Source organism: Sprattus sprattus (genome assembly GCF_963457725.1).
Source record: "Sprattus sprattus genome assembly, chromosome: 11".
Lineage (NCBI taxonomy): Eukaryota > Metazoa > Chordata > Actinopteri > Clupeiformes > Clupeidae > Sprattus > Sprattus sprattus.
In genome coordinates this window covers 13,633,955-13,660,618 of record NC_137909.1, presented here as the reverse complement: position 1 = coordinate 13,660,618, position 26,664 = coordinate 13,633,955, and the positions used below count along the sequence as shown (strand labels likewise).

Here is a 26,664-nt window from a genome sequence, read left to right as displayed (position 1 = left end):
AGCCTGCCCCGTGGTACAGCTACGCAGCGCATCAACCAGTTTTTTGTTTGTTTGTTTGTTTATTTGTTTGATTTTTAAGTACAGTTGGCCAAAACGTTATACAATACATGTAACGATTAATTGTGTAAAATTGTGCCATAGTGACATGATTCTCACATCCAGTTTACATCCTTTAACAGGTTATTGATTTGAAACACTGATGATGATTATGATGATGACAGTGGAGGGGTTCCATGACTCTACGTCGTACAATACATTCACTTCTCCAGCTTTTTCAGTAACAGGACACAAACTGGACTAAAATGAGTACAACAATAGGCAGGCAATGTGGGTTTGCTCTCTGTAGTTCTAAGTTGATATCTGAAATATTGGTTATTACTAAATGGGGGGAGGACACTTACTATAAAACAAACCTTTGACATAAAAACGTCACAGTTGACTTTTAGTCAGTAACACAGTAATCATGTAATCACATAACACACAACTGACTGTTTGCTGTGTGATTTGTTAACAAGTATGTAAGGATGCAAAAAGGACAGTTTAATATTTAACAAAATGGGTTTCAGCATCTTTATCTCAAATAAAAATAAAAATACTGAATACAAATACTGCCAAATGTGTCCAGGCTGTGGGACTTAAAAGCACAATTTTCCAGAGTCCCTCAAGCAACTGAGTCTCTCTCTCTCTCCCTCTCTCTCTCTCTCTCTCTCTCTCTCTCTCTCTCTCTCTCTCTCTGAAACCTTGTGGAAATACCTCTTATACACACATTCTTTCATCATCACATCTCACTTTACAAACTTGTATTTACTCATATTCTCCTCTAGGGCCCTCCTCTAAAACATTTTTTTAGCAAAGTCAGTGAAACCGTTGTGAAGAGAGTACTGGGTGCTCGTATGACCGACTTGTTAAAGAGGCTATGAGCTAAACCAGAAACAATTACCTTTTAGAGAAACTCAAATCATCCTAAATGTTGTGTGCAATTTCAGCTAGGGCGTAAGCTGGAGAAGTGAATGTATACATTGTACGACGTGGAGTAGGCTATTGGAACCCCTCCACTGTCATCATAATCATCATCAGTGTTTCAATTCAGTAACCTGGTATAGGGCGTAAACTGGATGTGAAAATCATGTAATTATGGCACAATTTTACACAATTAATCGTTAAATGTATTGTATAACGTTTTGACCAATTGTATCATGTTATAACATTAATATTTGTAGGCTAAAGTTAAATAATTTGGGTGCAATCAGGAGGAGGTGTGTTGGAGCGCCCTCTTGTGAATTTTTTTAAAGATCTCTTTTCAGTAAATTGCTGGTGGTGGTACAGCCGATTTGGTCTGGTGTTCTTGTAGGCCTAGATACTGAAATAAAGTCAGGCAATTGTATTCTTTCAAAGCTGGAGGTCGTCTATCCCCACTTCCTATTTGGGATTATTAGCCAGTATGGTTTTGAGTAGTTTATGTTTTGCTTCTTGAGGTCATAAATTGATATTAAAAGAGACATCTGAAATACTAACTTTTCTAACTCTGGAAAATCAGCTGATGTAAATATCGGCAATATTACTCAGATGCTTCCTGTTTTACAGTCCCTTTCATGATTCAATGCCATGACGTTTGCAGGTTTGGGACGTGGGCAAATCAGGAGTGGACAGCGGTGATGGTTGGACCAATGAGCACTTTACTATGCAATACTGTCTGACACTGACCAATGAGATTCCGCAGCGCGGAAGTCTCGCTCAAATGAATGAGAACCTGAACTGTTTAAATACAGTTCACATTATAACTATGTTAACAGTCCCACAGAAAAAAGGAATATCAGCAGAAGACTAAATAACAACACGAAGAGACGAATTATTGTTCTTTAGCGTGTATTTGCGCCATCAAAGGATTTCAACGTATTGTCACGGGTAAGTGGCTTTTTGGCAAGCTTCAGGAACTATGGTATTATTAGCTAAGTGATGTTATCTGACTAGATAGGATACTAGGCGAAGCTACACTAAAATCGGTACAAGTTCAATGTATCTTTCATAGCAATTACAACGAGTGATGCCTTGTTGTTAAAATAATGTAACGTTAGTATCCTAATATGTTGCGAATCTTCAAATGCCTTTGATTAAGACAGCTAAATAACGTTATGCCATAACTATCACCGTTTGGTCTTGCTATGGCGACTCTGAGTAGAAACGTTTCGATACAAAGGCTACTTTTCATTTAAGGTTGAGTAATAATGTAAGCAACTATCTCTCTCTCTCTCTCTCTCTCTCTCTCTCTCTCTCTCTCTCTCTCGCTCTCCCTCTCTCTCTCTCTCGCGCAGAGTTGTCAAGCAAATACAAAAATAAAACCATGAGACTGGTGTGGATCTGCCTCCTGGTCGTCGGAGCCGTGTTTGCCGATAATGACGAGAAAGAGGATGTGGGAACAGTAGTGGGAATCGATCTGGGAACCACTTACTCCTGGTAAACGCTGTTCATGAGTTACAGATTCAAGAAATACAATTGTGTGAAGACGCATTCCGGCTAATCTCTCCCCCACCCCACACACTTCTAGTGTTGGCATCTTCAAAAACGGACGTGTGGAAATCATCGCCAATGATCAAGGAAACAGAATCACCCCTTCGTATGTGGCCTTCACCGCGGAAGGAGAGCGTCTCATTGGTGATGCTGCTAAGAACCAGCTGACTACCAACCCCGAGAACACTGTTTTTGACGCAAAGAGATTGATCGGTCGCGATTGGGGCGACTCCGCTGTGCAGCAGGACATTAAGTACCTGCCCTTCAAGGTGAGCTGTCTGTACAATGACATGGTTTAACACCTTATCTCATTTATGCTATGGCAATATTTTGAATCCCACCACATATAACCCTTCTTACAGGTGATTGAAAAGAAGAGCAAGCCCCACATTCAGCTTAATGTTAATAGCCAGATGAAGACTTTTACTCCAGAAGAGATCTCTGCCATGGTTCTCTCTAAAATGAAGGAAACTGCTGAGGCATACCTGGGAAAGAAGGTAGTGAACTACTTCTAATCACTAGCAAAAAGAAAAAAAGAAAACAAGTACATTGGAAATACTTTTGTTTAAAATGTTTTACCCGTTTCTGTAGGTCACCCATGCAGTTGTCACTGTTCCTGCTTACTTCAATGATGCCCAGCGTCAGGCCACAAAGGATGCTGGAACCATTGCTGGCCTGACTGTGATGAGGATCATGAATGAGCCGTAAGTATTTCAGCCAATACCAGCTGGATCTGCATGCGTGTTAAATGGAGCTGTATATTTTTAAAGAGAAAATTCACGTTGTTTTTCTAACCCTCAGAACGGCTGCTGCTATTGCTTATGGTTTGGACAAGAAAGGTGGTGAGAAGAACATCCTGGTGTTCGACCTTGGTGGTGGTACCTTTGATGTGTCCCTCATGACTATTGACAACGGTGTGTTTGAGGTCTTGGCCACTAACGGAGACACCCACTTGGGAGGTGAAGACTTTGACCAGCGTGTCATGGAGCACTTCATCAAGCTGTACAAAAAGAAGACTGGCAAGGATGTGCGCAAAGACAACCGCGCTGTTCAGAAGCTGCGTCGTGAAGTTGAAAAGGCCAAGAGAGCTCTGTCGGCACAACATCAAACACGTATTGAGATTGAGGCTTTCTTTGACGGTGAAGACTTCTCTGAGATTCTGACCCGTGCCAAGTTTGAGGAGCTGAACATGGTAAGAGAAAAATCAAAATGTCCAAAATTACGTTTTTGTCATTCTGCAGGGTTAATACATTGTGCAAATTTGAAATTTTTGAAAACAAATTTCAGAAAGCATGACTAGCCAAGTGCCTGTTGTCTTCATGTGCACACACACATCTATCTGAAATATTCATACGACCATTACAACACTCACAGCACCTGACAAGGATAGACAACTGTAACAACATATACACCAGTTATCAAACATACAACTTAAAGTTTAGCAGAAAATCTGTGTTTTACATGTTTACTGTATGTGACGTAAATTAACCCAGTGTTGCCCATTTCCCTTTGCAGGATCTTTTCCGATCCACCCTGAAGCCAGTGCAGAAAGTTCTGGAAGATTCCGACCTGAAAAAGTCTGACATTGATGAGATTGTGCTGGTCGGTGGCTCCACTCGTATTCCCAAGGTCCAGCAGCTGGTGAAGGAGTTCTTCAACGGAAAGGAGCCCTCCAGAGGCATCAACCCTGACGAGGCCGTGGCTTACGGGGCTGCGGTGCAGGCTGGCGTGCTCTCCGGAGAAGATGCAGGTATGCGGCCAAAATACATTCCACCACTAAAGGGTGCAGCCCATGACTCCGATCCAGTGCACTGTTTGTCAAATTCAGCTCCTCTAGCTGTCCGTTCAATGTGTGCACTCAAAAACATAGTGCTTCAAGCTGAGCCATAAGACCATGGAAGAGCATACTTTAAGAGCATTGAAGGGAAGGGTGTAATTTGTTTGGCTGTTGAGCTCAGATATCAACAACCTTTCAATTCATTTACATTTCACCAGAATGCAGACTGCATCTTTTACTAGTCACTAATAAGCATTTATGATGGTTTCAAACAACTTTGAACTGACCCATTGTATTGCTTCAACAGGAGACGTGCTTCTTTTGGATGTGTGCCCCCTGACTCTTGGTATTGAGACTATGGGAGAAGTGATGACCAAGCTTATCCCCAGGAACAGCGTGGTGCCAACCAAGAAGTCTCAGATCTTCTCTACAGCCTCTGACAACCAGCAGTCTGTCACTATCAACGTTTTTGAAGGTAGAGGTTATTATTCAATATATTACGATTGAAAGGCTTTTCTGTCTGGTATATGTGGAGGCATATAATGTATCTAAGACAGGGATGGTGACATCACATGTAATTTTCCCCTCTTACCTTAGGTGAGCGCCCTATGACCAAAGACAACCATCTGCTGGGTAACTTTGACCTGACTGGCATTCCTCCAGCACCCCGTGGTGTGCCACAGATTGAGGTGACTTTTGAGCTTGATGTAAATGGCATCTTAAGTGTAACCGCTGAAGACAAGGGAACCGGCAACAAGAACAAGATCACCATCACCAACGACCAGAACCGTCTGACCCCAGAGGACATCAAGAGGATGGTGAAAGATGCTGAGATTTTTGGTGATGAAGACAAGAAGTTGAAAGAGCGCATCGACTCCCGCAACGAACTGGAGAGCTACGCTTACTCCCTGAAGAACCAGGTGGGTGACAAAGAGAAGCTGGGCGGCAAGCTGTCTGACGAGGATAAAGAAACCATCGAGAAGGCCGTGGGGGAGAAGATTGAATGGATGGAGGCCCACCAGGAGGCTGACATCGAAGAATTTAAGGCCAAGAAAAAGGAGCTGGAGGAGATCGTTCAGCCCATCATTGGTAAGCTCTATGCAAACGCCGGTGGACCCCCTCCAGAGGAGGCTGAGCAGGAGGGGAGAGACGAGCTATAGGCATGGTGCCAACTTCACAGACTCTGTTCTCGTTAAAGCACTGGTCTCTAAGGCAAAGACACAGATCTCCTTATGGACTACAGGACATGGATAGACCCTGTTGGTGGCCCTCAACTCCCTCTGGTGAAGGCTGAGATTGAAATGCATTTTTCTTGAAAAAGTGTTTTTGTTCAGTGATCTAGGACTGCATAAGTTAAAAGCATTTATGAAATGCTTGGTGTGAATGATGGAAAGGCAGAGAAGTTGAAGATTAACTAGCCATTCTTCAAGTCTATGCATACTGTTCTGGCAGTTAAAACGTGTTAGACAGGCTGTAGTCCTTGTCATAATACCACTGATTTACAGTTAAACATGTGGAGATGTGGTGGTCAACACGGCTGCTTTTAATGTATTTATTTATTTGGGGGAACTGTGGGTAACGGAGAATGGTCAGATACAAAATCTCTCATCATCATACTGTTGCACTGTATCACAATTGCAGTGTAATTGATTGTATTCTGTGTTTTTCAGAAAATAAATGTTTTATTTGATACCAAGTCTCTGTACTTACCATTTCATGGCATGTCCAAGAAATCTTCAGTCAGGGGTATTACTGTTAAATTAGTGATGTCAGTTTAACGCATTATTAGATTCATTAATTAGATTTTAGATTAACGTTATTTTTGGCCTCGCAAACTGTGTAGTAGGCATACGTTACGGTTTGAGTGAATGGTGAGCGCGATACGGCGAAATGGATGATAAAAACCTTCTAAATAGAAAGTTTACTTTTAAAAGATGTGTTATGCCAAAGAAGCGAGCTTCCCTGTTGTCTGAAAATGTCAACAGGCAGCTGGCTGAAAGCACAGAAGTAGTAGGCTTACCTTTTATTGGTAACCTAACTGTTACGGTTAATTGGTTTTGAAATAAGAGGCCTGACTTCTATGTTCCCAGCAAACTTGAAAAAAATTAAATATTAAGCCATGGTTTAACTGCACTTAAGGCTGAGTCCTTGTTTACCTGAAATGTGCACCTTATAATTATTTTGTACCGCCCTGTTTGGCAATGTTGTTTTTCAATTAAATAAAACATTGCAAAGCAAGCCAATCCACTTTTACATGTTGATAAGAGCATTAAAATAAAATAAAAATTATGGAAAAAATAATTGAAGGGACATTTAGAATAGGTACAAATTTGCGATTAATCTAATCTTAACTATGACAAAAATGTGATTAATCGCGATTAAATATTTTAATCGTTGTACAGCACTATGTTAAATACATTCAAAGTCAATCACTGTGTGAATAGGGGTGCAGAAAAATAAAGATATGTGATAAATACCTAGTTGAAAAATATGTTGAAGTACCAAAAAGAAAGTATAAGGGTTGACAGCTGCAAGTGAAAAAAGACTAGTAGAGTGCTGGCTGTGCACTCACAGTGATAATCAAACAACTGGGAATGTGATGGATGAATATTATCAAATAATTTTTTATTATAGTCCACTTTAATTCTCATGCGCACAACCTCAAAATGACCACTCCCACTGGATTAATTGAATAGCAGCCTACTTCCTCTCCCATACACAGCGTAATTAGTTGGGTAATTTCCCCTTCCTCAAAACAAGTACAAAGGAACGAATCCAGTTGCCAACCGTGTCACCTTAACTCCAGTGACATTACCTGGTCCTGAAAACCACATTCATTCATTAAACTAGGATGAGGAGCATAACTTTCACAACTACTTTTAATTAAATAGATAGTGGTCTAAACGTTTACACATTCTAAGGCTGTGTTTACACCCAAACGTATTCTACATGGATATTTTGGCTACTTTTAAAAGTGTTCATTAGGTAACCCAACTAATTGCATTCTTCTAGTCGCCCACCTGAACTCAGGTGATGGTCATGAATCATGCTACACTTACTCAAAACAGCAACAACTTTTGCATTTCATTATAACCACCGGATAAGGGTCTTCACTGATATTAGCAAAGATATACTCACTTAAACTATTCACTTCGACAAAAAAGGCTTTCTGAGTTCAGTCCTATCAAGGGAAAAGTTGGGTTTCGGCTCATCTTTTCAAGGAAAAGCATTCTACAATCTATTGCACTACTGTCTGTCAGGTCAAATGGTCAAATGTTACAATGGGGCGGTAACGTTTTAAAATGGGTCCCTAGCATGTTTGAATGGCGTACAATCCCTCTGTCTGATAACTTAATGTGAAGATTTGTTCAATGACTAAAAACACGTATTTCATTACTGGAATACATGTGATTGCACGATCCGTACGTTTTTTTGCACGACGTACCGGCGTTCACATTATTGGGTATGAGGCTGTCTGGTTGACAGCCACGTTACCCAATCATAATTGGATACTTATGGGTTAGTGGTGACGTTATTATGACCAGTACGTGTGCGAATCAGCAGCAGCCAGCGGGCACGATTGCACCAATGAATGCATTCCAACAAGTTGCTCACCTACCAATAGCAAGCCTCCACGACGGGAAAGAACTCACTGCTTAAATACAGACGACATCATTCATTCAGTATCATTTAGCAAATGTACAGTGCGAAAGAAGGACATCAAGAATCACCTCAACGTGTGTCACGCTACTAAGTAATTCCAGCAAGTGATTCGTCTGGGATAATTTACAGAAAGGTACGTTTCCCCCTAGTAGTGTGTGGTTTTATCAGAGAACGTTTATATATGCATAATAAGATTACTGAACGTTACTATTAAGACACGTTGATAACCGCTCAGCTAACTTCGTTATCTAGCCTTGATGTTGCTTTTGAAGAAACTTCTTGGTACCCTTTTTGACACTTAAATTACTCGGTGTGTTGTCATCACAAAGAAGCATTCAATTCAATTTTCATGTAAAATATAACCGATACGGTGGTGGTTGCAGCTGGAGTATGTGATGTTACAAAGATGCTAGCTACTTCGGACATATGTTGTAATGTGTTGACCAGCTAACCTGTTCAGTCACACTAAACGTATTAACCTTGTTTAGTTGGATGATGTGCCAAACAGTTTTGTAAAATGATGTTTACTTACTTGCATAATTTTATGGTCCATTACTGGACACGCATTGCTCCCGCAACTTGTGATACGCACACTAGGATCATGGCCACTTGGCACATTTAACCGGCATCTTTGAGCTCCACCCCATCACCATTTTAGCTGAAGAACAATTTAGCTGCCTAGTTAGCTAGATGGCTAACATAGCACCGTCAGAAAAATATCATAAGCTTTTTGCCGATCTGCCTTAGGTAGTATGAGATGCTGAAAGGTTTGACAATGTGATCGCCTGATGTTTCCGATGATTTACATCGTTTTGCAATTAGCTAGCCTAACGTTAAAGTAGCCTGCCCCTGTGACTACGCAATGATACCTGAGCTAGCGACATTAGCCAAGTTGCTGCTCTAATGCAACATGGTTTCATCTCCAAGGTTGCTTTACACAAGATTACTAGTACATTGGCAAACATTACTTAACGGCGATAGCAGAAATATTGGGAGCAGCCATTACACGTTTATGTTTCAGGAATATGACCTCCTCTAAAGTACCGGGTTTGCAATTGTATCTACAGACTTCCTGACAAGACCGAGCGAACTGCTGTGAACGATGAGACTGGTCGTTGTCTGGCTGGTGGTGGTCGGCACCGTCTTTGCCGATGATGATGACAAGAGGGACAGTGTTGGCACGGTGGTGGGAATTGATCTCGGAACCACGTATTCTTGGTAAGATCTCTCTCTCTTTTTTTTTAAATACATTTTTTAATCAACCCCTTTCAGTCTTAATGGCCCAGGAAAGGACGAAAGCAGTGAAATGTATCATTTCAAATGTAGTAATCCAGTACTTTCTTGTCTGTTTCAGTGTTGGAGTCTTCAAAAACGGCCGTGTGGAAATCATTGCCAATGATCAGGGAAACAGAATCACCCCTTCCTATGTGGCCTTCACAGCTGAGGGAGAGCGTCTTATTGGTGATGCTGCAAAGAACCAGCTGACCTCCAACCCCGAAAACACTGTTTTTGACGCAAAGAGATTGATCGGTCGCACTTTTGCCGACTCTGCTGTGCAGCAGGACATCAAGTTCTTTCCTTTCAAGGTGAGCTGTCTACAACACCTAGTTGTTTGTATCCCATCTGTTTTGTTTTTCACCATTACTGTATATAGTGTATCTCACCAAATTGTTTTCTTCCTCCAGGTCATTGAGAAGAAGACCAAGCCCCATATCCAGCTTGATATTGGTGGGCAGATGAAGTCTTTTGCTCCTGAGGAGATCTCTGCCATGGTTCTCGTAAAAATGAAGGAAACCGCAGAGGCATACCTTGGAAAGACGGTAATGGACATCAACTACTACATACTTGCTAAAACAAGACAACCAGAACTATGTAAGGAATATATGATTGATGAAAGAACATCTGTTAAATGTGTGAACTTTCTTGGGTCTCTCTCTGAAGGTCACCCATGCAGTGGTCACTGTTCCTGCTTACTTCAATGATGCCCAGCGTCAGGCCACAAAGGATGCTGGAACCATTGCCGGTCTGAATGTCATGAGGATCATTAACGAGCCGTAAGTATTCCAGTCGATAGCGAAATAGTCATACTTTATTTTGGATGTACATTGTTTCAGACATTACATGTTTTATTTTTCATCCTCAGAACCGCAGCTGCCATTGCCTATGGTTTGGATAAGAAGGGTGGTGAGAAGAACATCCTGGTGTTCGACCTTGGTGGTGGTACCTTTGATGTGTCCCTCCTGACTATTGACAACGGTGTGTTTGAGGTCGTGGCCACTAACGGAGACACCCACTTGGGAGGTGAAGACTTTGATCAGCGTGTCATGGAGCACTTCATCAAGCTGTACAAAAAGAAGACTGGCAAGGATGTGCGCAAAGACAACCGTGCTGTTCAGAAGCTGCGTCGTGAAGTTGAAAAGGCCAAGAGAGCTCTGTCGGCACAACATCAAGCACGTATTGAGATCGAGTCTTTCTTTGAGGGTGAAGACTTCTCTGAGACCCTGACCCGTGCCAAGTTTGAGGAGCTCAACATGGTAAGACATTGTTAACTTAAATTAATGTCAACGTGTTAAAATTCTTTGTCAGAGGTATTTATGCAAATATTGAAGTATTTTTTTTTTGAGCGACTTGCTGTAATTTTGCTTTTGTCCCCTTACAGGATCTCTTCCGTTCCACCATGAAGCCAGTGCAGAAGGTTATGGATGATTCTGACCTGAAGAAGTCTGACATTGATGAGATTGTGCTGGTTGGTGGCTCCACTCGTATTCCCAAGGTCCAGCAGCTGGTGAAGGAGTTCTTCAATGGAAAGGAGCCCTCCAGAGGCATCAACCCTGACGAGGCTGTGGCTTACGGAGCTGCTGTGCAGGCTGGCGTGCTTTCCGGAGAGGAGGATACAGGTATATGAATCAAATGGCTTACTTGCGTATAACCCATTGACCTACTCTCCAGGAACCCTTTGAGGGAAAGTTTGGATCCATAAACTCAAACCTGCTGTTTTTCTTCAACAGGTGACCTGGTTCTTTTGGATGTGTGCCCCCTGACTCTTGGTATTGAGACTGTTGGAGGAGTGATGACCAAGCTTATCCCCAGAAACACCGTGGTGCCAACCAAGAAGTCTCAGATCTTCTCTACAGCCTCTGACAACCAGCCCACTGTCACCATCAAGGTCTATGAAGGTAACATCCTTTTTTCCACCTGCTTACTGTTGGACGATATAAAGGTTTTGTAACCTGAAACATGGTATGTTTAAGACCCTGTTGTTAATTGTTTTTTTTAATCCAATTTCCTCAGGTGAGCGCCCTCTGACCAAGGACAACCATCTGCTGGGTAACTTTGACCTGACTGGCATTCCTCCAGCACCCCGTGGTGTGCCACAGATTGAGGTGACCTTTGAGATCGATGTCAATGGTATCCTCCGTGTTACTGCTGAAGACAAGGGAACCGGCAACAAGAACAAGATCACCATCACCAACGACCAGAACCGTCTGACCCCAGATGACATCGAGAGGATGGTGAATGATGCTGAGCGTTTTGCTGATGAAGACAAGAAGTTGAAAGAGCGCATCGACTCCCGCAACGAGCTGGAGAGCTACGCTTACTCCCTGAAGAACCAGGTGGGTGACAAAGAGAAGCTGGGCGGCAAGCTGTCTGACGAGGATAAAGAAACCATCGAGAAGGCCGTGGAGGAGAAGATTGAATGGATGGAGGCCAACCAGGAGGCTGACATTGAAGAATTTAAGGCCAAGAAGAAGGAGCTGGAGGAGATTGTTCAGCCCATCATTGGCAAGCTCTATGGAAACGCTGGTGGACCCCCACCAGAGGAGGGCGAGGGTGAGCAGGATGAGAAGGATGAGTTGTAGGCGTGGTGCTCGCTTCTCCAAACACACACAAATACACACTGTTCTCCCTGACGCCGTGGCCTCTCTGGTAGTGGCACAGGTGTACATATTGAACTTGACTGAGGGACAATTGTGAGGGAAAGGTTGAAGGGAGGACGAGACCAACGCGAATCTCCTCTGGAAAAGACTTTTTGGAGCTGTAGGAAAAAAAGTGCGGAAAATGCTCTTCACTTGTGAGTGGAGATTTAGTCAGCCTGGATCGAGGCTTACTGCTGTTCTGAGGCAGTCCGAAATAGGGTTCACTCGGGTGGGCTTATCGGGGTGGGGGTAGCTGGTTTCATGGGCATGTGGGCTGTCATGTTCTCATCTTTACAGTTTATTTATTGAAATCTGGCCATTGTAGAAAAATGTTTCTACTGGAAAGAAATGGAAATAAATGTTTGATAATAAATATCTTGGTCTTTTATTTTGATTTCCTACCCTGTGTGCCATGACTTAAAATCACATTCTCAACTAACCCTTTTATGGTCAGCACTGGGTGTTTACTATACACAACCCATTCTTAACAAGTTTAGGTAACCTGATTTATATTGTTTTAGTTAAACCATTTATAATTAGTGATTGCAGCATCGTATACTGAATACTGTTACACAATCTTCTGTTCAGAACTTACTGTTTTTGTTGTAGCAGCAGCAGCAGTAGTAATGGGATAATTGCCCTCACATCAATATAGGTAGTAGAACACAAGGTATATGAAGTACACGTGACTGTTTTTATTTACACACAACATAAAATAGTTCTTGGTTATATCAGAACAGTAACAAGGCAGTCATTGAATATCACTCCCTCAGTGTCCATTCCCCCAAACACAAAACAAAGCTGGGCGTCCTCTGGCGTCCTGTTCTGTGCAGTATCCCCCTCTCCAGCAGACTCCGTCCTCACGCGCCAGGGCACCACACACATGGAGTGGTCCAGTCTGTTAGGAGGTAGGTCCCCTTCAAACTTCATCAAGGTCCACCGGTGTTTGCCTGAACAGGTAGGCACAATGCAAAAATGGTCACAACTGCAGTGTGTGATTTTCTTATTATTATACTATTAGTTATAGAACACATGTTTTTATTCATTCCTATTCTTTCACACATTGTTTAGATGGAATCCACCGTGCATCTGCATTCTACATGTGTATAAGTAGCTTTGATTTGACAAAAAGGCAGATCCAATGGGATCAGGGCTCGGTACACCTCATTTTCATATTTGGCACTTGGCTAAAAGCTGAAGAGGCCAACCGTTGCAGCCCAGGGCAAGGAGCAGACACCACAATTTGCTTTTATCATCCTTGTCACTGCAGCCTTATTTTTTCACCCCCAACAAGTGTGCACCATGAGGCACCCTTCTATGGAATAGTACACTGATCGATTAACACAAGGAGAAACCTCAAAAAGTGCAAGAAAGCTACTGAAAGTATTAAGTTGAGTGTTTTAAAGTTCAATATGATCAACACATTTAGTAAAGTGCTCACCTGTTTGGAACTTATACATAGAGTTGGTGGCTCCCTCTGCCATCATCCCACCAAAGATGTAGATGCAGTTCCTCAGAGTCACCGCACAGTGAGAGGCTCTTCCTGAGGGAACGTCCCCCTTGGTTTTCACCTTCTCCCACCTCATGGTGACTACCAGGCCAGAAAGAGACACCTCACTTACGAGTGACAACCACTGGGCTATTCAAACTCTCAAAACACTACGTCACAGACCACGCTGCAGATGACGGGGCATCTCACCGGTGTCCAGGGAGTACATGTCACTGTGAAATTTGTCCCCTTCAAGGCCACCATGTATAAAGATGGTGTTTCCTACAGCCGCCACCACATGACCATGTCTGGGGGAGGGGGGCTTTCCTTTCGTCGCAGGCTGGGACCATGTCGACGTACCTGCCCAACAGTAGGTGCATATGCGTACATGTGATCTTTTGTCTTTTAATTAATTAATCTGTCACAGTCAATATATTAAGTCCTGTTGACTACAGGTAGTTTATAGATCGTATATTGAAATGAATGATGTAAAACAATCAGGATACAAACATGGTAACCTTGTTTTGAATTTTGTGCTGTCACGGGTTTTTAACTGAAGCCATGGTGCATGAAACAGAAAAGCCGTTAACAAGCAGAGGGCATTTATGTAAAGCAGATGCCATTTGAGCCAACTACTACCAGTTCATAAGACTATAAATCATTACTGAAACAAAGTAAGACCAAATGGCCAGTTTAAAGGCCAAGACCGACCTGAATCAAAGACATGAAGTTGTGGATCAGACACAGGCGTGGACCCAGCATCTCCACCCGAGAAGACAAAGAGCTTGTGTCCAACACAGGCTGTGCTAGTGTGGTAAGTCCTGGGAGAGGGCGGCTCTCCTGTTGCCTGTACGTTCCTCCAGGAACCACTGTCTGCAAACACATCACACAATAACACAATGACATGCCAGGAACCTCCCTTAAGCCAAACACCTTTGTTACAAATAATTGATTGATCACCATTGTAACACCAACTGTTGTAATAATATATCAATAGCACAACATGCCTTCTACTGCCTTTTCATAAAAATCATATGTCATCAATGATGTAACTGTGCTTTTCTAATATCTGTAATTTAAACAGTGTAAGCAGTCGGTCACACAAAGCAGTCAGTCACACAAAAAAGACATAGGGCAATATTTTGAAGACAACGGGTGGACAAATGGACATGCTGACGAGCGAGTGGTCAAGGTGTGCTCAAAGGCACTAAGTGACCAGAGCCAGGACGAAGATAATTAGTGGAAGGTTTGGTTAAATCCAACTAATAGCATTGTTGAGCAATCCTGTTAAACTGAATGCGTTTTAGTTCAGACCAGATTACAATGTCAGAAGGTGGCAGTATCACCATAGGTTCTGGACAGGAATCTGTTCTCCAAGGATAAACCTTAGTGCTTCTTCGGTTGTTCAAAACAAAAACATTCATTGACACATGATTGTAGCTTGTAAGGCCTGTTTTTAGATGCCCTTTCCACATTCCTTCGAATTGACTTTTAGATTGTTAATCAGGGTATATGATTTTGAAGCCTGTAAAAAAATAAATCTTTTTTGCTCACTGTTATTTTTATAACCAAAATTCAACTGATGGAACACATTTGCAACCACTAGGTACTGATATGAAACATGTAGAGCTATCATCTTTTCCAAAATGTTAAATGTTTTAGCAGACATTCTGGCACTTGCTGCAGTGAGACTTGTGGGATCAGAAGAGGTCAGTGCTATTGTCTATGAAAATATTTTTTTTCAGATGGACCCTCTAGTTTTTCCTAGTAGGCTACTTTCACTCCTTTCCCCAATAGCATAGCCTACATACTGTGTGATGCCAAAAAATGATCTTTCAAGGGCTTTAACATAAAAAAAATATACAATTTTATAATTTATAATTTTCTGAGTCTGCAGGGGTCTGTGTAAACTTCAAGGATATCTGAAATGCATTAACTACATTGATCCATACCACAGGTTTGCTCCTACTTCCATACAGAAATGTGTAGGCATAATGTGCCACTCTTCCAATAAAGGGAACGTGATATATTTTGCCAGATCAATCAGACTTGGGCAGTGATGGTTTGTGAGTGGTGCATTGAAATGTTCCCCGTCAGAGAAGAATATGTCGACACGTCTAGTCCAAAATACACACCTTTGCGGAAAGTGTCACTGGACAACCCGCTTGGGCTGAAAAGGCTGTTTCTGCCAGTTGTTTTCACTGTCAAAATGTGGGCCTTTAGAATGTATGTATTTGTATTTGTGTGTGTGTATGTGTGTGTGTGTATGTGTGTGTGTGTGTGTGTGTGTGTGTGTGTGTTTGTGTGTGTTTGTTTGTGTATGTATTTGTCATGGACCGAATCAGACACAGAATCATAAAGACATATGACGCATAGCCGGACACCAGCCAGTGCAGTAGTCGCTACCTGCCACCTGTAAGACCTGGACACAGTTGCGGTTTCCACTTTGCTCAGCTCCAGCGAACACCCACAGACTCCTGGGGCTACCCTCAGGTGAGAAGCTGCAGTGCTCGTAGCGGGCCTGCAAGCCCTCCCACTCTGGAATGTCCCACTCATGACGGTCTAAATACACAAAAAGGGCAATGTTGATGAGCAATGCAAGAAAGGTTATACAGACATAACATTTCCAGCCTCCTTTCGGTCAAATTTAATTTATCAGGATTAATTGGGTATGACAGGTTGTGATTGGATGAGATAATTTTTATGTACCTGCCCGGCTCAGTTTATAACCTTTAGGAAGCAGTTCTTTGTCAGGCAATGACGACAGATACATCCGAAATAAAAAAACAAATCACCAGCTAGATTCTGCATGTGGTTTGAGACTGGACTGCAAAAGCATTTTGACACTGTAAAATGCCTCCTGAATGGCTTGTTTTACCTAGGTCAATGACACTGGATTCAGAGAAACTTCCATTTGGGTTGGCGCCTCCTACAATGACAATCCTTCCCTTTCCTCCTTCATCAAATGGTAAAAAAGTGCAGGTGTGACCAACACTGACTCCTGGACATTGTCCTCTGGGTACCAAGGCATACCTAAGAATGAGCAATGTAGTGTTTGACCAGTCAGCATACAGATTCATACTAAAAACGTATTCACTAATAATCAATATACACTTGCAGCAGATATCCTATGCAAGGAAAAAACATATATTTACCATTGCTTTTCTCGCGGCTTGTCCTCTGGTTCTAGTATTGGCAGGAGTTCCATTCCTCTGTGAAAAGTTTTAAACAACGTCGATTTACCATCAACTCATGATTTCTTTCAGTTTATAGCACATATGGTAAGTAACGTAAGATGATACACGTCCTCTATTAGCTGTCAAGTCAATTAAAATGTCTTTAACTCGCGAATGACTGCTAATATGTTTTTTTTTTTATGTGATATGTGGTGTGGACAGGTTTTATAGATTCACTGCATGTACAATTTCAGCAAATTATTTGGATTTATAAAGCAATGGTATAGTACAGCAAGCGGGTGGCTATCGATGCTAGCTCGCGTTCATACCTGGGGTAGCATTCATTCACCAACTTTACGGAGTAACGTTAAGGATTATGTCCAATTTCTCGATGGCGTTGTTTCATATGATCACTCTGATATGAAAGAAACTTAAACATTACCCGTACGTTGCTTAAAACTGACAATAGCAGCAATCCTAACAGTGCATGGTACAAGCTTTTTGCTTTACAACTTGAGGAGTCGCGGGTATATTACGTAATATCTGTTGTCCTGGCAACAGTTCGCGCAGGGACATTTACTACGCCCGCGCCTACTGCTATAGAAGTGTCACACGAGGGCGCTGAAAAATGTATTTTTCAAAGTGCTTACCTTATATGAATGTAATGAAATGTGTAATGAAAGGTTAAAAAAAAGCAACAAAAAGAAACCTTGTATGTACTTGCCAAATATTGTATTGTTGTTTAATTTAAGCTGAATGAATTACAGCGGAAACAGTCCTGCAATCACATTTTCATGTCTCCACAAACAAACTGTGATACAGTAAATCGCTGAGATTAAAGGAAGCTACTAACAGCAACATGAAAACCCTACTAGATTATTAATAGCCTAAGCAGAACCATGTCATCATATGAGAACCCCTGAGTTCATCTTAGAACTGTATGAAGATGGGTTCTTTGGGTACCTGCTTTAGGCACCCAGTGCAACTTCATAGGCTTGAGACTCGAAAAATAAACATTCAATTTCTAGTCTTTTTTACACGTAGTAAGTTTCAATAACTCCATACCATTACATATCGACATTCAAGGAGCAAAGATGAGACGTCGTTGTGTGGTGAGAACTGATAGAAAATCGTACACAACAACAATCGCCGGTGGGGAGAGGCCATTTTCCCATTGACTGGAATCCAGCTCTATTTATTGGGGGCACCAATAAATAAATATTTAGGGGGGAAATTAACATTTACATTTAGTCATTTAGCAGACGCTTTTGTCCAAAGCGACGTACAAGGGAAATCACTGAGATTAAAGGAAGCTAATAACAGCAAGGGAAATGGAGGCGATTGTTGTTGTTTACGATTTTCTATCAGTTCTCACCACACAACGACGTCTCATCTTTGCTCCTTGAATGTCGATATGTAATGGTATGGAGTTATTGAAACTTACTACGTGTAAAAAAGACTAGAAATTGAATGTTTATTTTTAAGCCTCGAAAGTTGCACTGGGTGCCTTTTAAAGGGGAGATGTTTTATCGTTTAAAAAAAGTCCTGCGAGTTTGCAGTGAAGTCTTTTTTACAACACAAATACATACACCACCTTTAACGATTCCATGAAAAAGCCTTAAACTTATCTGTATGAGTGTGGCCTCTCTTTAAAGTGGCAGTAAAACGTTTTGGTCTAAAACTAGCAAGTTAACCACTCAGGTGCATGAAAAAACACAGATTAGCAAGTGACTTTTGGTAATATAGTTGCCTGGGTGGCTATGGAAATGACAGGTGTGTTTAACTGTCCTTTACGTGACTATGCCATTTGAAATTGAAGATAATGCCGAAACTAGTTGCCTATAAAATATACCCTAAAAATTGATTAAATTGCTGCACAGCACTGACCTACAGTTGATTTAAGGTTAAATGTTTAACTTTGTGTTATACCAGCCTCTAGTGGAGAGAAGCTATACTGGACACTTGAATGTCATGCCATTGCAGGAGATGCAAGACACCATTTATGCTAGTAAAATGCATGGCCAAATCTCCCACTGACTAGTGCCACTGCCTACATCTAGTCTGGTTTGGTCATTTTTCATGTTATTTTGTTTTGATTTTGAAATTCATGAACATATGATGTTATAGCAGTTAATAGAGGTTAAAAGATATACATTTTATTCTTTTTTTGTTTTGTTACATGTGATAATACTGGCATGCATAGTATTAGTGTAAAAGTATAAAAATGGTACCAGCCCATACAGCTAGTAGATAACTCAAGTACAGATCAGACACCAAAGCTTAACAGCTAGTAGATAACTCAAGTATAGATCAGACACCAAAGCTTTACTTACATCACAGATGACAGTTTTAAGAACAAAACACATTTGGGTAAAGATAGCAGAGATTGAGTTGACATTGAGTGATACTGTGACATAATATTCGGTTAACTTTTAATAATCTCTTCATAATGAGGGTATTAACTCATGATGGCAACCTGAGACATCTGAGCATTGACAGCATGTCCTATTCTGTCTCACTTGGGTAAAACCAACTCCTTATTTGAGGGTTTGTTTCTTCAACTGGGAGTCGTTGAGTTGTTGGAAAACTGCAGTCAGGTGAGCCTGTGATCTTTTCACCACCAATTTAAGTAGGCTTTGGTTGCATGTGTCACTCCCCATTATGGTATGGCCTTCTCGTGCTCACTCCTCGGCAGTGGCCCTTGAGGGAGGAAAGAGGAGAAAAGGAGAGGAAGATTATGAATAAGTAATCTGTCAAATCAAAAGTCTCTTCCAGGGTACCTATACAGTCAAAATTGGCCCAGAGGAAAAGCTTTTCAAACTTATATTCCTAAAGTCAATTTGTTTCTGGGTCCTAAGAAGTCTAGGTTTGTGTGTTAGGCTAAACACACTTTTGTCATTTCATACGTGTACACTTTCCTGATTAACAGGGAGTTTTGTCTTGCTCCTGTCGCCATTAGGCTCGCTCTAAGGGGGTTCAGGCACTGGGCTCTGTAAAGCGTCTTGAGACAATTTTATTGTTTTGGCGCTTTATAAATAAAATTGAATTGAATTGAATTGAATTGAATGCATCACCCACCTCAGTTTCTGGCCCATCAGACCTCCTCCTCTTGCCGGGTCGTCTCTGCTTGGCATCGGCCAGAGCGTAATATCTGACAAAGTTGTTGACAAGGATGGGTACGGGCATGACGATGCTGAGGACTCCCGTCAGGGCGCATAGACTGGCGATCACCTTGCCTAGAGACGTGATGGGACACAAATCTCCGTACCCAACGGTAGTCATGGTAATCAACGCCCACCAGAAAGCCGCACAAATGTTTTCGAAAGCTGTGTCTGCCTGTTCTCTCTCCACGTAATAAATCAGAGCGGAGAATACAAAGATGGCCACGGAGAGGGTGACAGCCAGGAGGCAGAACTCGTAGACACTGGCACGCAGTGTGTGTCCCAGTGCCCGGATACCCGTCACTTGCCGCATCATCTTGAAGATCCGGAGGATGCGAATGCCGCGCACCACACGCAGGCACCCAAGAAAGGACAACACAGTCTTAGAGGTTAGCCCACTCAAACACAACCCAAGGTAGAAGGGAAGGATGGCCACGAAGTCAATGATGTTCATGACGTTCATGATGAACTTCAGCTTGTCCGGGCAGCAGATGATGCGAACCAAGAACTCAAAGGTGAACCAGATGACGCAGATGGTCTCCAACGTCACCAACTCGGTTATAGGCACCGTTTCCTCAATGAACTCCTCGTCGAGAATGTCTTCCACAGTGACATTCACATCAGTGATGACGTGCTCCAGATACACCGTCTCCAGACAGAAACCAAAGATGGACACCAGGATGAAAAGCAACGAAATCAGGGCGACGATCTGGAGGAAAAGAGGAAAGGAGAAGAGTGATTCCACCCCATGCAAACGCTTCAACTCTGTCAAACAATATCACCTGACTACATGCAGACATCAGGTAACGTACATTTACAGACATGTCTCTCCTCTTACATCAATAGAAATGTACCAATTAGTGCTAAACATAGAGTAACATTAGTCTTTGCTGTGTGGAAATTCTTACCAATCATCACAACCAAAGTCCTCATCTCACTAACAGTACTACATTTGCTTCCAGCATGTCCCATTGCCAGCTAAACTCCTGCAATAACAACCACTGATCCTCTATAGGCCTATATTTACATTTTGCAGACACTTTCATCTGAAGTCTTACAGTATGGTTCACACAAACACACAACACACACACATATTGACATTGTTAGCAGACGTGCTGCACCAGTTCAGATACAGGAACATATCCTATTCTGCCTGCAGAGAAAACTGGCACCCACTACACCCACATTAGAGGAGTTTGGTCTTACAGTATGGCACACAGTCCACCAGTTCAGATACAGGAACATGTCCTATCCTGCCTTCAGAAAACTTGTTTAACGGTGGTGGTAAATAGCCTTAGTGACACGTGGACGTCTATTCTTCCACAGCATACCAGGAATGATGGCAATTGAAGTGTACAGTATGTGTTTGTGTTTTTGTGTTTGCAAGCAAACCCGAGTGAACATCGAGATTTTTAGGGCGCGTCCAGCGCATCTGTATCTCAGCTCTGAAGGTCATAGACACTTCAATTTGGTCTCAAAATTACCAGAATATATGCATGTATATGGACAATTAAGGTTTCTAAACTCTAAAGCCATTACTTTTCGAGATATTCAAGATTTTTTTTGTATTGATATGGCTGTCAATATCTCGAATCTCTATTCATTCTTTTCTTTGGTGGTGGTTGTGTGGGTTGTGTGGTGGTTGTGTGGTGGTGGTGACAACCCTAGGACTCACATGTGGCAAACCAGAGCAAACCATAGGCTTCGGCTCCTGCAAAGGGCCTAATTGAATTGTGGGCCCAAGGGTGAGGATCAGTGTTTCTTTTAACCAACTAGCCACAGACAGTGACATCAAACCCCACCTGTAAGTCAGTGTTTTCCCTATCATGTGACCTAACATATTCCTAACAGTCATTTAAACCAACACTTTACACTTACTGTGATTGGCTAATTCAACATTAAACCTTAAATAACATAGCAAAAGATCAATCACACAGAAGTATGTCAAATATGACATAAATCATCAGAACAGTAAGAATGAACGAACGAACCATGGCCGCCAAAGATGAATGGGGATCATCGAAGAGAGCCCATATCTTTGACCTCCAAACTTTTGTCCCCGACTGCATCCTCCTCTGCCCTTCTTCCAGGGTGTTGTAGTCTGGGGGCTTTTCATCCGGCTCGAACTGGGCCAGCGCCTCCTCCGCATCCCGATGCTGTCGGAAGTTCGTCCAGCAACAAGGCTCCACTTCGGTTTCTCTGATTCCCCAGAAGGCAAGCTCCTCTTCGAACAAAGGACCGCACACATCTGCCGGGCAGTGCAGCTTCCCAGTGCGGTAGTAGTTTAAGATGTGGGCAAAGGCTCCCGAGTTCCGATCAAAGAAAAACTCGTGAACAGAGTCACCACTGGAGTCGGCTAGGTTGGCAAGGCGTGTACCCGGGATGGATTTGAGGGTGCTCTTGTAAGTTTCATGTCGCACGCCTCCAACATTAATTATGAGCCTAACTGATTCGCATCCCTTGGAAACATCTTCCATAACAAGTGTTTGTGGTGTGTGTCCACTGGACGCACTAAACATTTTGTGGCTTTGTGCTGAAATCCTGGCGAAGATTTGAGTTACTCTGTAAACGGAAAAATTACAGACGTAGTTGAATCTGAAAAAAAAATCTTAAAATTCAACAATGCACATGTGACTAATAATATTAATTATAACGTAGCATGGCAATACATCGTCCTGGAAATGTGCTGAAAGTGCACTAGCCATTTAACAAAACATCCTCTACCAGGCTAACCTTTCAACTATACAGGCCTAATGTAATTCTGTAATACTTCTGAATATGTTTCTGGGTGAACAAAACGGCTTGTAGGCTACTCACCATACACAAAATAACGACTTAATCCGAAATTTCCGACGTCATTCAACAGAAACTTCCCTATTGAGAACCTCTTGCTCCCTTGGTTCGTACACTATACTTTCACCATATAGCCCATGTTGTGTCCTAACAAACACACACGCGGTACCAAATGAACAGAAGCTTGATTTACAGATGCTGGTTTCAGTGCGGTTTAATTGAGGAAATTACACCACAATTAGAGAAAGACAAAACCGGTTGTATTTCTGCAGAGCTGAGTCCGCGGGCTCATATTTAAAAACATGAACAGACACTCCCTCCTTCCTAATGAGTGGTTGAACTCCTCACCCAATTAAATTACCTCGTCTACTCTAACTCCATCCAATCAGAAGGCTGTCTAATGACTCACCCTCCCCTTCTCACTCATCTTACACGTTTGCTGTGTGTGTGTGACTAAAACCCCTTGAACTAATTAAATTAATTGTTTATATTTCTTCTTACTTACTTACTTAATTGTTACAATCCATCACCCACGACGATACACAAGAGCAAGGGGTGAGAAGGGTTGGAGAAGTCGGAGAAAGTGAAGAAGTTGAAGTTGAACGAAGACGAGCAAAACTTTCAATGTAGGCTACACGTCAGTCCAACCCAACCCAACCGTTTTTGGTTCATTGGGACACTCCCCCTGACTACGACAGGAGGACAGATCTATTAGGCTCTGGTATGTCTGTTCTATCAACGGTTCCAGACACAAATACACGTTTGGTGGGTTGGGGGACCCACGCCAATACAAGGGTTCACGTTTGTATAATTGTGTGCAGGGTTATTTTTACCAGACATAAGCCTTGCTACCTCATGTTGTGCACTTGGACAATCTTTCCCCTGCTTTTGTAAGACATTGGCAATGCGTCTGTTCACAGATTTGTTGACCAAGCTTTGCCTCTCCAATTACATTCAAGGGTGACGCACTGCAGCTGTCCAGCATCAACATTCCCCCCAAACACTTCCTGTGCGTGGATGCGAAATGCATGGTCTATCTAGGGTGAATGCAGTCCCACTCACTTACTATAAAAGTGGATAAACAAAGTATGCAATGTAACGTCATTCTGCAATAACCGACTACCTTTGAGCAAACAAAATGGCTTACTCATACACAAACTTCTGACATCGCCAGGGGGTCAAATACTTATTTTCCCCTGTAACTCCACAACGATATACAAGAGCAAGGGGTGAAAAGTGTTTGAGAAGTCAGACAGCGAATAGGCCTATGTCATGAGGGCAGGTTCATGACACATCTAATAGGTGTTTGTGTTCACAGACAGATTAAGAAGAAAGACTAGCAATAATCAAATATTATTAACAGGTATAACACATTCACAACACAAAAATGACAATATGGATTGGTTTGGATACTGTCCAAAATGGTGATCTCAAACTGTGTGTAAATGGTCTACTACGTCAGTGTAAACCTCTTTTGGGGAGACTACACTTGCACTGTGCTGTGAAGTCCAGATGTTTTGAGTCAAGTTAGATATTGGCAGACCCAAATTACCCTCCCTACAGTGATGTCACGGTGGGTCTCATTGAAAGTTCCGTGGACTAGATCCCTGTGGAGGGATATTTCGTTTTCGTTCTTGTTGTCAATATGCATTTAAAGCTCCGCAAGTTTTTGTCCTTGAGTCATAAAAAGAATACCTCAAAAACTTTTAATCTTCTTTATATTTGCCACTTGTGCATCAATTTTTTTAGTTAGAGGAAATATACAAAAACATCAAGGCATGTCAGTATACCTAAAAAAAAAAGTGTGAAAGTGTTTACAAATAGTAGTTGGGCAGCGCTCCCAATTTGGTTTACATCCAAGCTGTGGTCTACATTTTAACGAAAGGTTTAGATTAATATTCTAATACATGTAAACTGACACAATAAAGATAAGATCACAAACAAAAAACATGTATTGTAATATCCTGTACCGTTGAGTTTTGCACATACGTAAACATAAAATGTCTGTGGTGCGCAGACCATGCAGATGAAGAAATTGTGTTTTGCGCACTGCGTGATCGACCTAAACATTCCCTGGACACAGGGACACCTTGGCCTTCATTTGTGCCCCAAAGGCCGCATATTAAAGCTTTTGTCCATAAATATAGATGTGTACTTGGAGAACAATTCCTCGCATAGTAATCAATTGATTAGGGGTTTGTAATGAGGGGTCTTTGCTTTGAAATGGATGAATATTTAGGGTGGTATCACCTGCCCCTATGGACTGACAACGAGTGCACATAACTCCAACGAATGAACATAAACTCCAACTTATCAAGTTTAGTTAGAACAGTTAGAATGGTCAAATAGAATCCCATCCATTCTTTTTTTTGTTTTCTTGGTTTATGTGCGTGAAGCAAATATGTTCAAAGTTTTTGATCAGATGCTGTAATAAATGTGTTTTGGTGCTGAATGAGTTTGGGTCTCATGCTGAAGCTAGCAGTTGACGTGTTACTGTCAAGCAGTGGAAAAAAGGGTTAAGAAGTGTTATTGTGTTTCTGGGTTTAAACATTTATACAGTAGCCTTAGCCTATATGTATACAATTAATAATATAAAAATGTAAAACATGTTTTTTGAATGATGACATGTGTTTCTCAAAGACATTGAACCTTCTCCCACCCCTACAAATAATACTCAATATTGTTTTATGAATTGAATTCTGCTTAATGTTTAATTTTGTCATTGTCTTTTTTATTCTATTTGTATCTGATATTTTGCAAGTCGCTTTGGAAAGAAACTAAATATTTCACAATCACTCCATAGTATTAGGGCCAAAATAAGGGGGGGAAATTAGAGGAGGAAAGTTTTTATTTAGCATTTGGAGAATTAAGTGGAAATGTTGAGAATAAAGTGGAAATATTAAGAATAAAGTCGAAATGGCTGGGTAGGTTGAGGACTTCAGTGGCTGGTAACTTTAAGGTTAAGAAAAAAAAGTTTAATGTTATTGATACGATACCGCCTTCATTTAGGAATATCACTTCAGAAACTCCAGAGAACCACTTCATTGGACAACTGTTGTGTAGACATCTTATTTTGAAGATGTCTGAAACAGGAAACTGCTATACCACCAAAGTGCTTAACGTGTCTGTTCTCACCTCTTAAGTTAACTCAGCTTAAGTCACCTTATTATTAATTAACGATTTTATAGCGTTGGTTGTAATTTTACTTAATTGAAACATGAAATATATGATATTATTAAGGAGAAGTGGAGAACTGATGAATAATATTTATTCTCAGGCTGTTTGAATGTACTTGCATGTTGCTAAGTTAGATAGGATAATGAGTAACGTCAACTAGCTATATGCATATTACGGAATTGAGGCAGCTACCTTCCAATTTGAACGCACTGAATAAGCTAATATTAACGTGAACTTTTTTTTTTTTTACCGAGCTTACTGTTCAGTGGGTCTTAATACTTTTCTACAGCGGTTATTCTGTGTCAAGGCTGCTGTTAATGTATCTAATTCGTATTGTACAGCAGGTGTGCTTACAACTAGATATAGCAGTTTAGCAAGTGTAGGCTATGGAAGATAGAGGTAGCTAAAGAGTTGGTATGGCTCTTGGAGTAGCTTTGATCGTCATACTCGTCATACACTCTAGGATTCCGTTAGAATTTTAATGACATAACAATAAGATTTCACTAGACGCTACTATGACATAATATCATTGCTGCCCTGTCGAAGATACGGAACAAGTAGGCTACAGTACCATTTCAGAATACATGCAGCACTGGTAGGTAGCAATTTTTGTCTCCTTCATAATACATTGCATTTACTTAATTCAAACTGGCTCTACAAATATTTTATTTTATGCTGTTCTAACATTTTACAAGATGAACCTACCGGTAAATTGGTATTGAAGGTCAGACAACTATTTGTATTACAAGTCCTTTTTTATTCAATTGCCACTAGTGTAAAGTAAGTAAAAGCAGGAGAGGTGTGATAATATATCCTTGTTCTTGCTGCTAGATCTAACCAGTAGTGGGCTAGGGCCTACATATTTGCATATTTGCATATATGCTGTCTCACAGCATTCATTATACGATAGACCATTGAATTCAATACATTCAATTTGCCTTATTTGGCAGATGCCTTCAAAGAAACAAATGACACTTATGTACAACACTAGGAAAAAGTCTGT

At 41.5% G+C, this 26,664-nt stretch overlaps 4 protein-coding genes across 4 annotated transcripts; 2 read left to right on the top strand and 2 right to left on the bottom strand.

Annotated features, from left to right (window-relative positions):
* Positions 1-2,341: 2,341 nt before the first annotated feature.
* On the top strand, positions 2,342-5,622 carry LOC308372705 (endoplasmic reticulum chaperone BiP-like; the record flags this gene model as incomplete). Its single annotated transcript, XM_080847989.1, has 8 exons — positions 2,342-2,454; positions 2,546-2,777; positions 2,871-3,005; positions 3,100-3,212; positions 3,310-3,700; positions 4,024-4,258; positions 4,593-4,760; positions 4,883-5,622. The coding sequence occupies 8 exons, from the start codon at positions 2,342-2,344 to the stop codon at positions 5,443-5,445; spliced, it is 1,950 nt and encodes a 649-aa protein (XP_080704115.1). The 3' UTR covers positions 5,446-5,622.
* Positions 5,623-7,979: 2,357 nt separating this feature from the next.
* On the top strand, positions 7,980-12,080 carry hspa5 (heat shock protein 5). The gene is made up of 9 exons (XM_080847988.1): positions 7,980-8,081; positions 9,016-9,166; positions 9,303-9,534; positions 9,634-9,768; positions 9,890-10,002; positions 10,092-10,482; positions 10,608-10,845; positions 10,957-11,124; positions 11,240-12,080. The coding sequence occupies exons 2-9, from the start codon at positions 9,051-9,053 to the stop codon at positions 11,806-11,808; spliced, it is 1,962 nt and encodes a 653-aa protein (XP_080704114.1). The 5' UTR covers positions 7,980-8,081; positions 9,016-9,050; the 3' UTR covers positions 11,809-12,080.
* Positions 12,081-12,591: 511 nt separating this feature from the next.
* On the bottom strand, positions 12,592-17,042 carry rabepk (Rab9 effector protein with kelch motifs; the record flags this gene model as incomplete). The annotated part of the gene is made up of 8 exons (XM_080848041.1): positions 16,860-17,042; positions 16,510-16,566; positions 16,233-16,387; positions 15,761-15,916; positions 14,066-14,227; positions 13,565-13,714; positions 13,307-13,456; positions 12,592-12,815 (listed from the first exon to the last, which is right to left on the bottom strand). The coding sequence occupies exons 2-8, from the start codon at positions 16,560-16,562 to the stop codon at positions 12,592-12,594; spliced, it is 1,050 nt and encodes a 349-aa protein (XP_080704167.1). The 5' UTR covers positions 16,563-16,566; positions 16,860-17,042.
* Positions 17,043-19,153: 2,111 nt separating this feature from the next.
* LOC308372691 (voltage-gated potassium channel KCNC4-like) lies at positions 19,154-22,210 on the bottom strand (the record flags this gene model as incomplete). The annotated part of the gene is made up of 3 exons (XM_080847967.1): positions 19,154-19,230; positions 19,609-20,400; positions 21,683-22,210. 3 exons carry the CDS (start codon positions 22,208-22,210, stop codon positions 19,180-19,182), a joined length of 1,371 nt encoding a protein of 456 aa, XP_080704093.1. The 3' UTR covers positions 19,154-19,179.
* Positions 22,211-26,664: the final 4,454 nt, after the last annotated feature.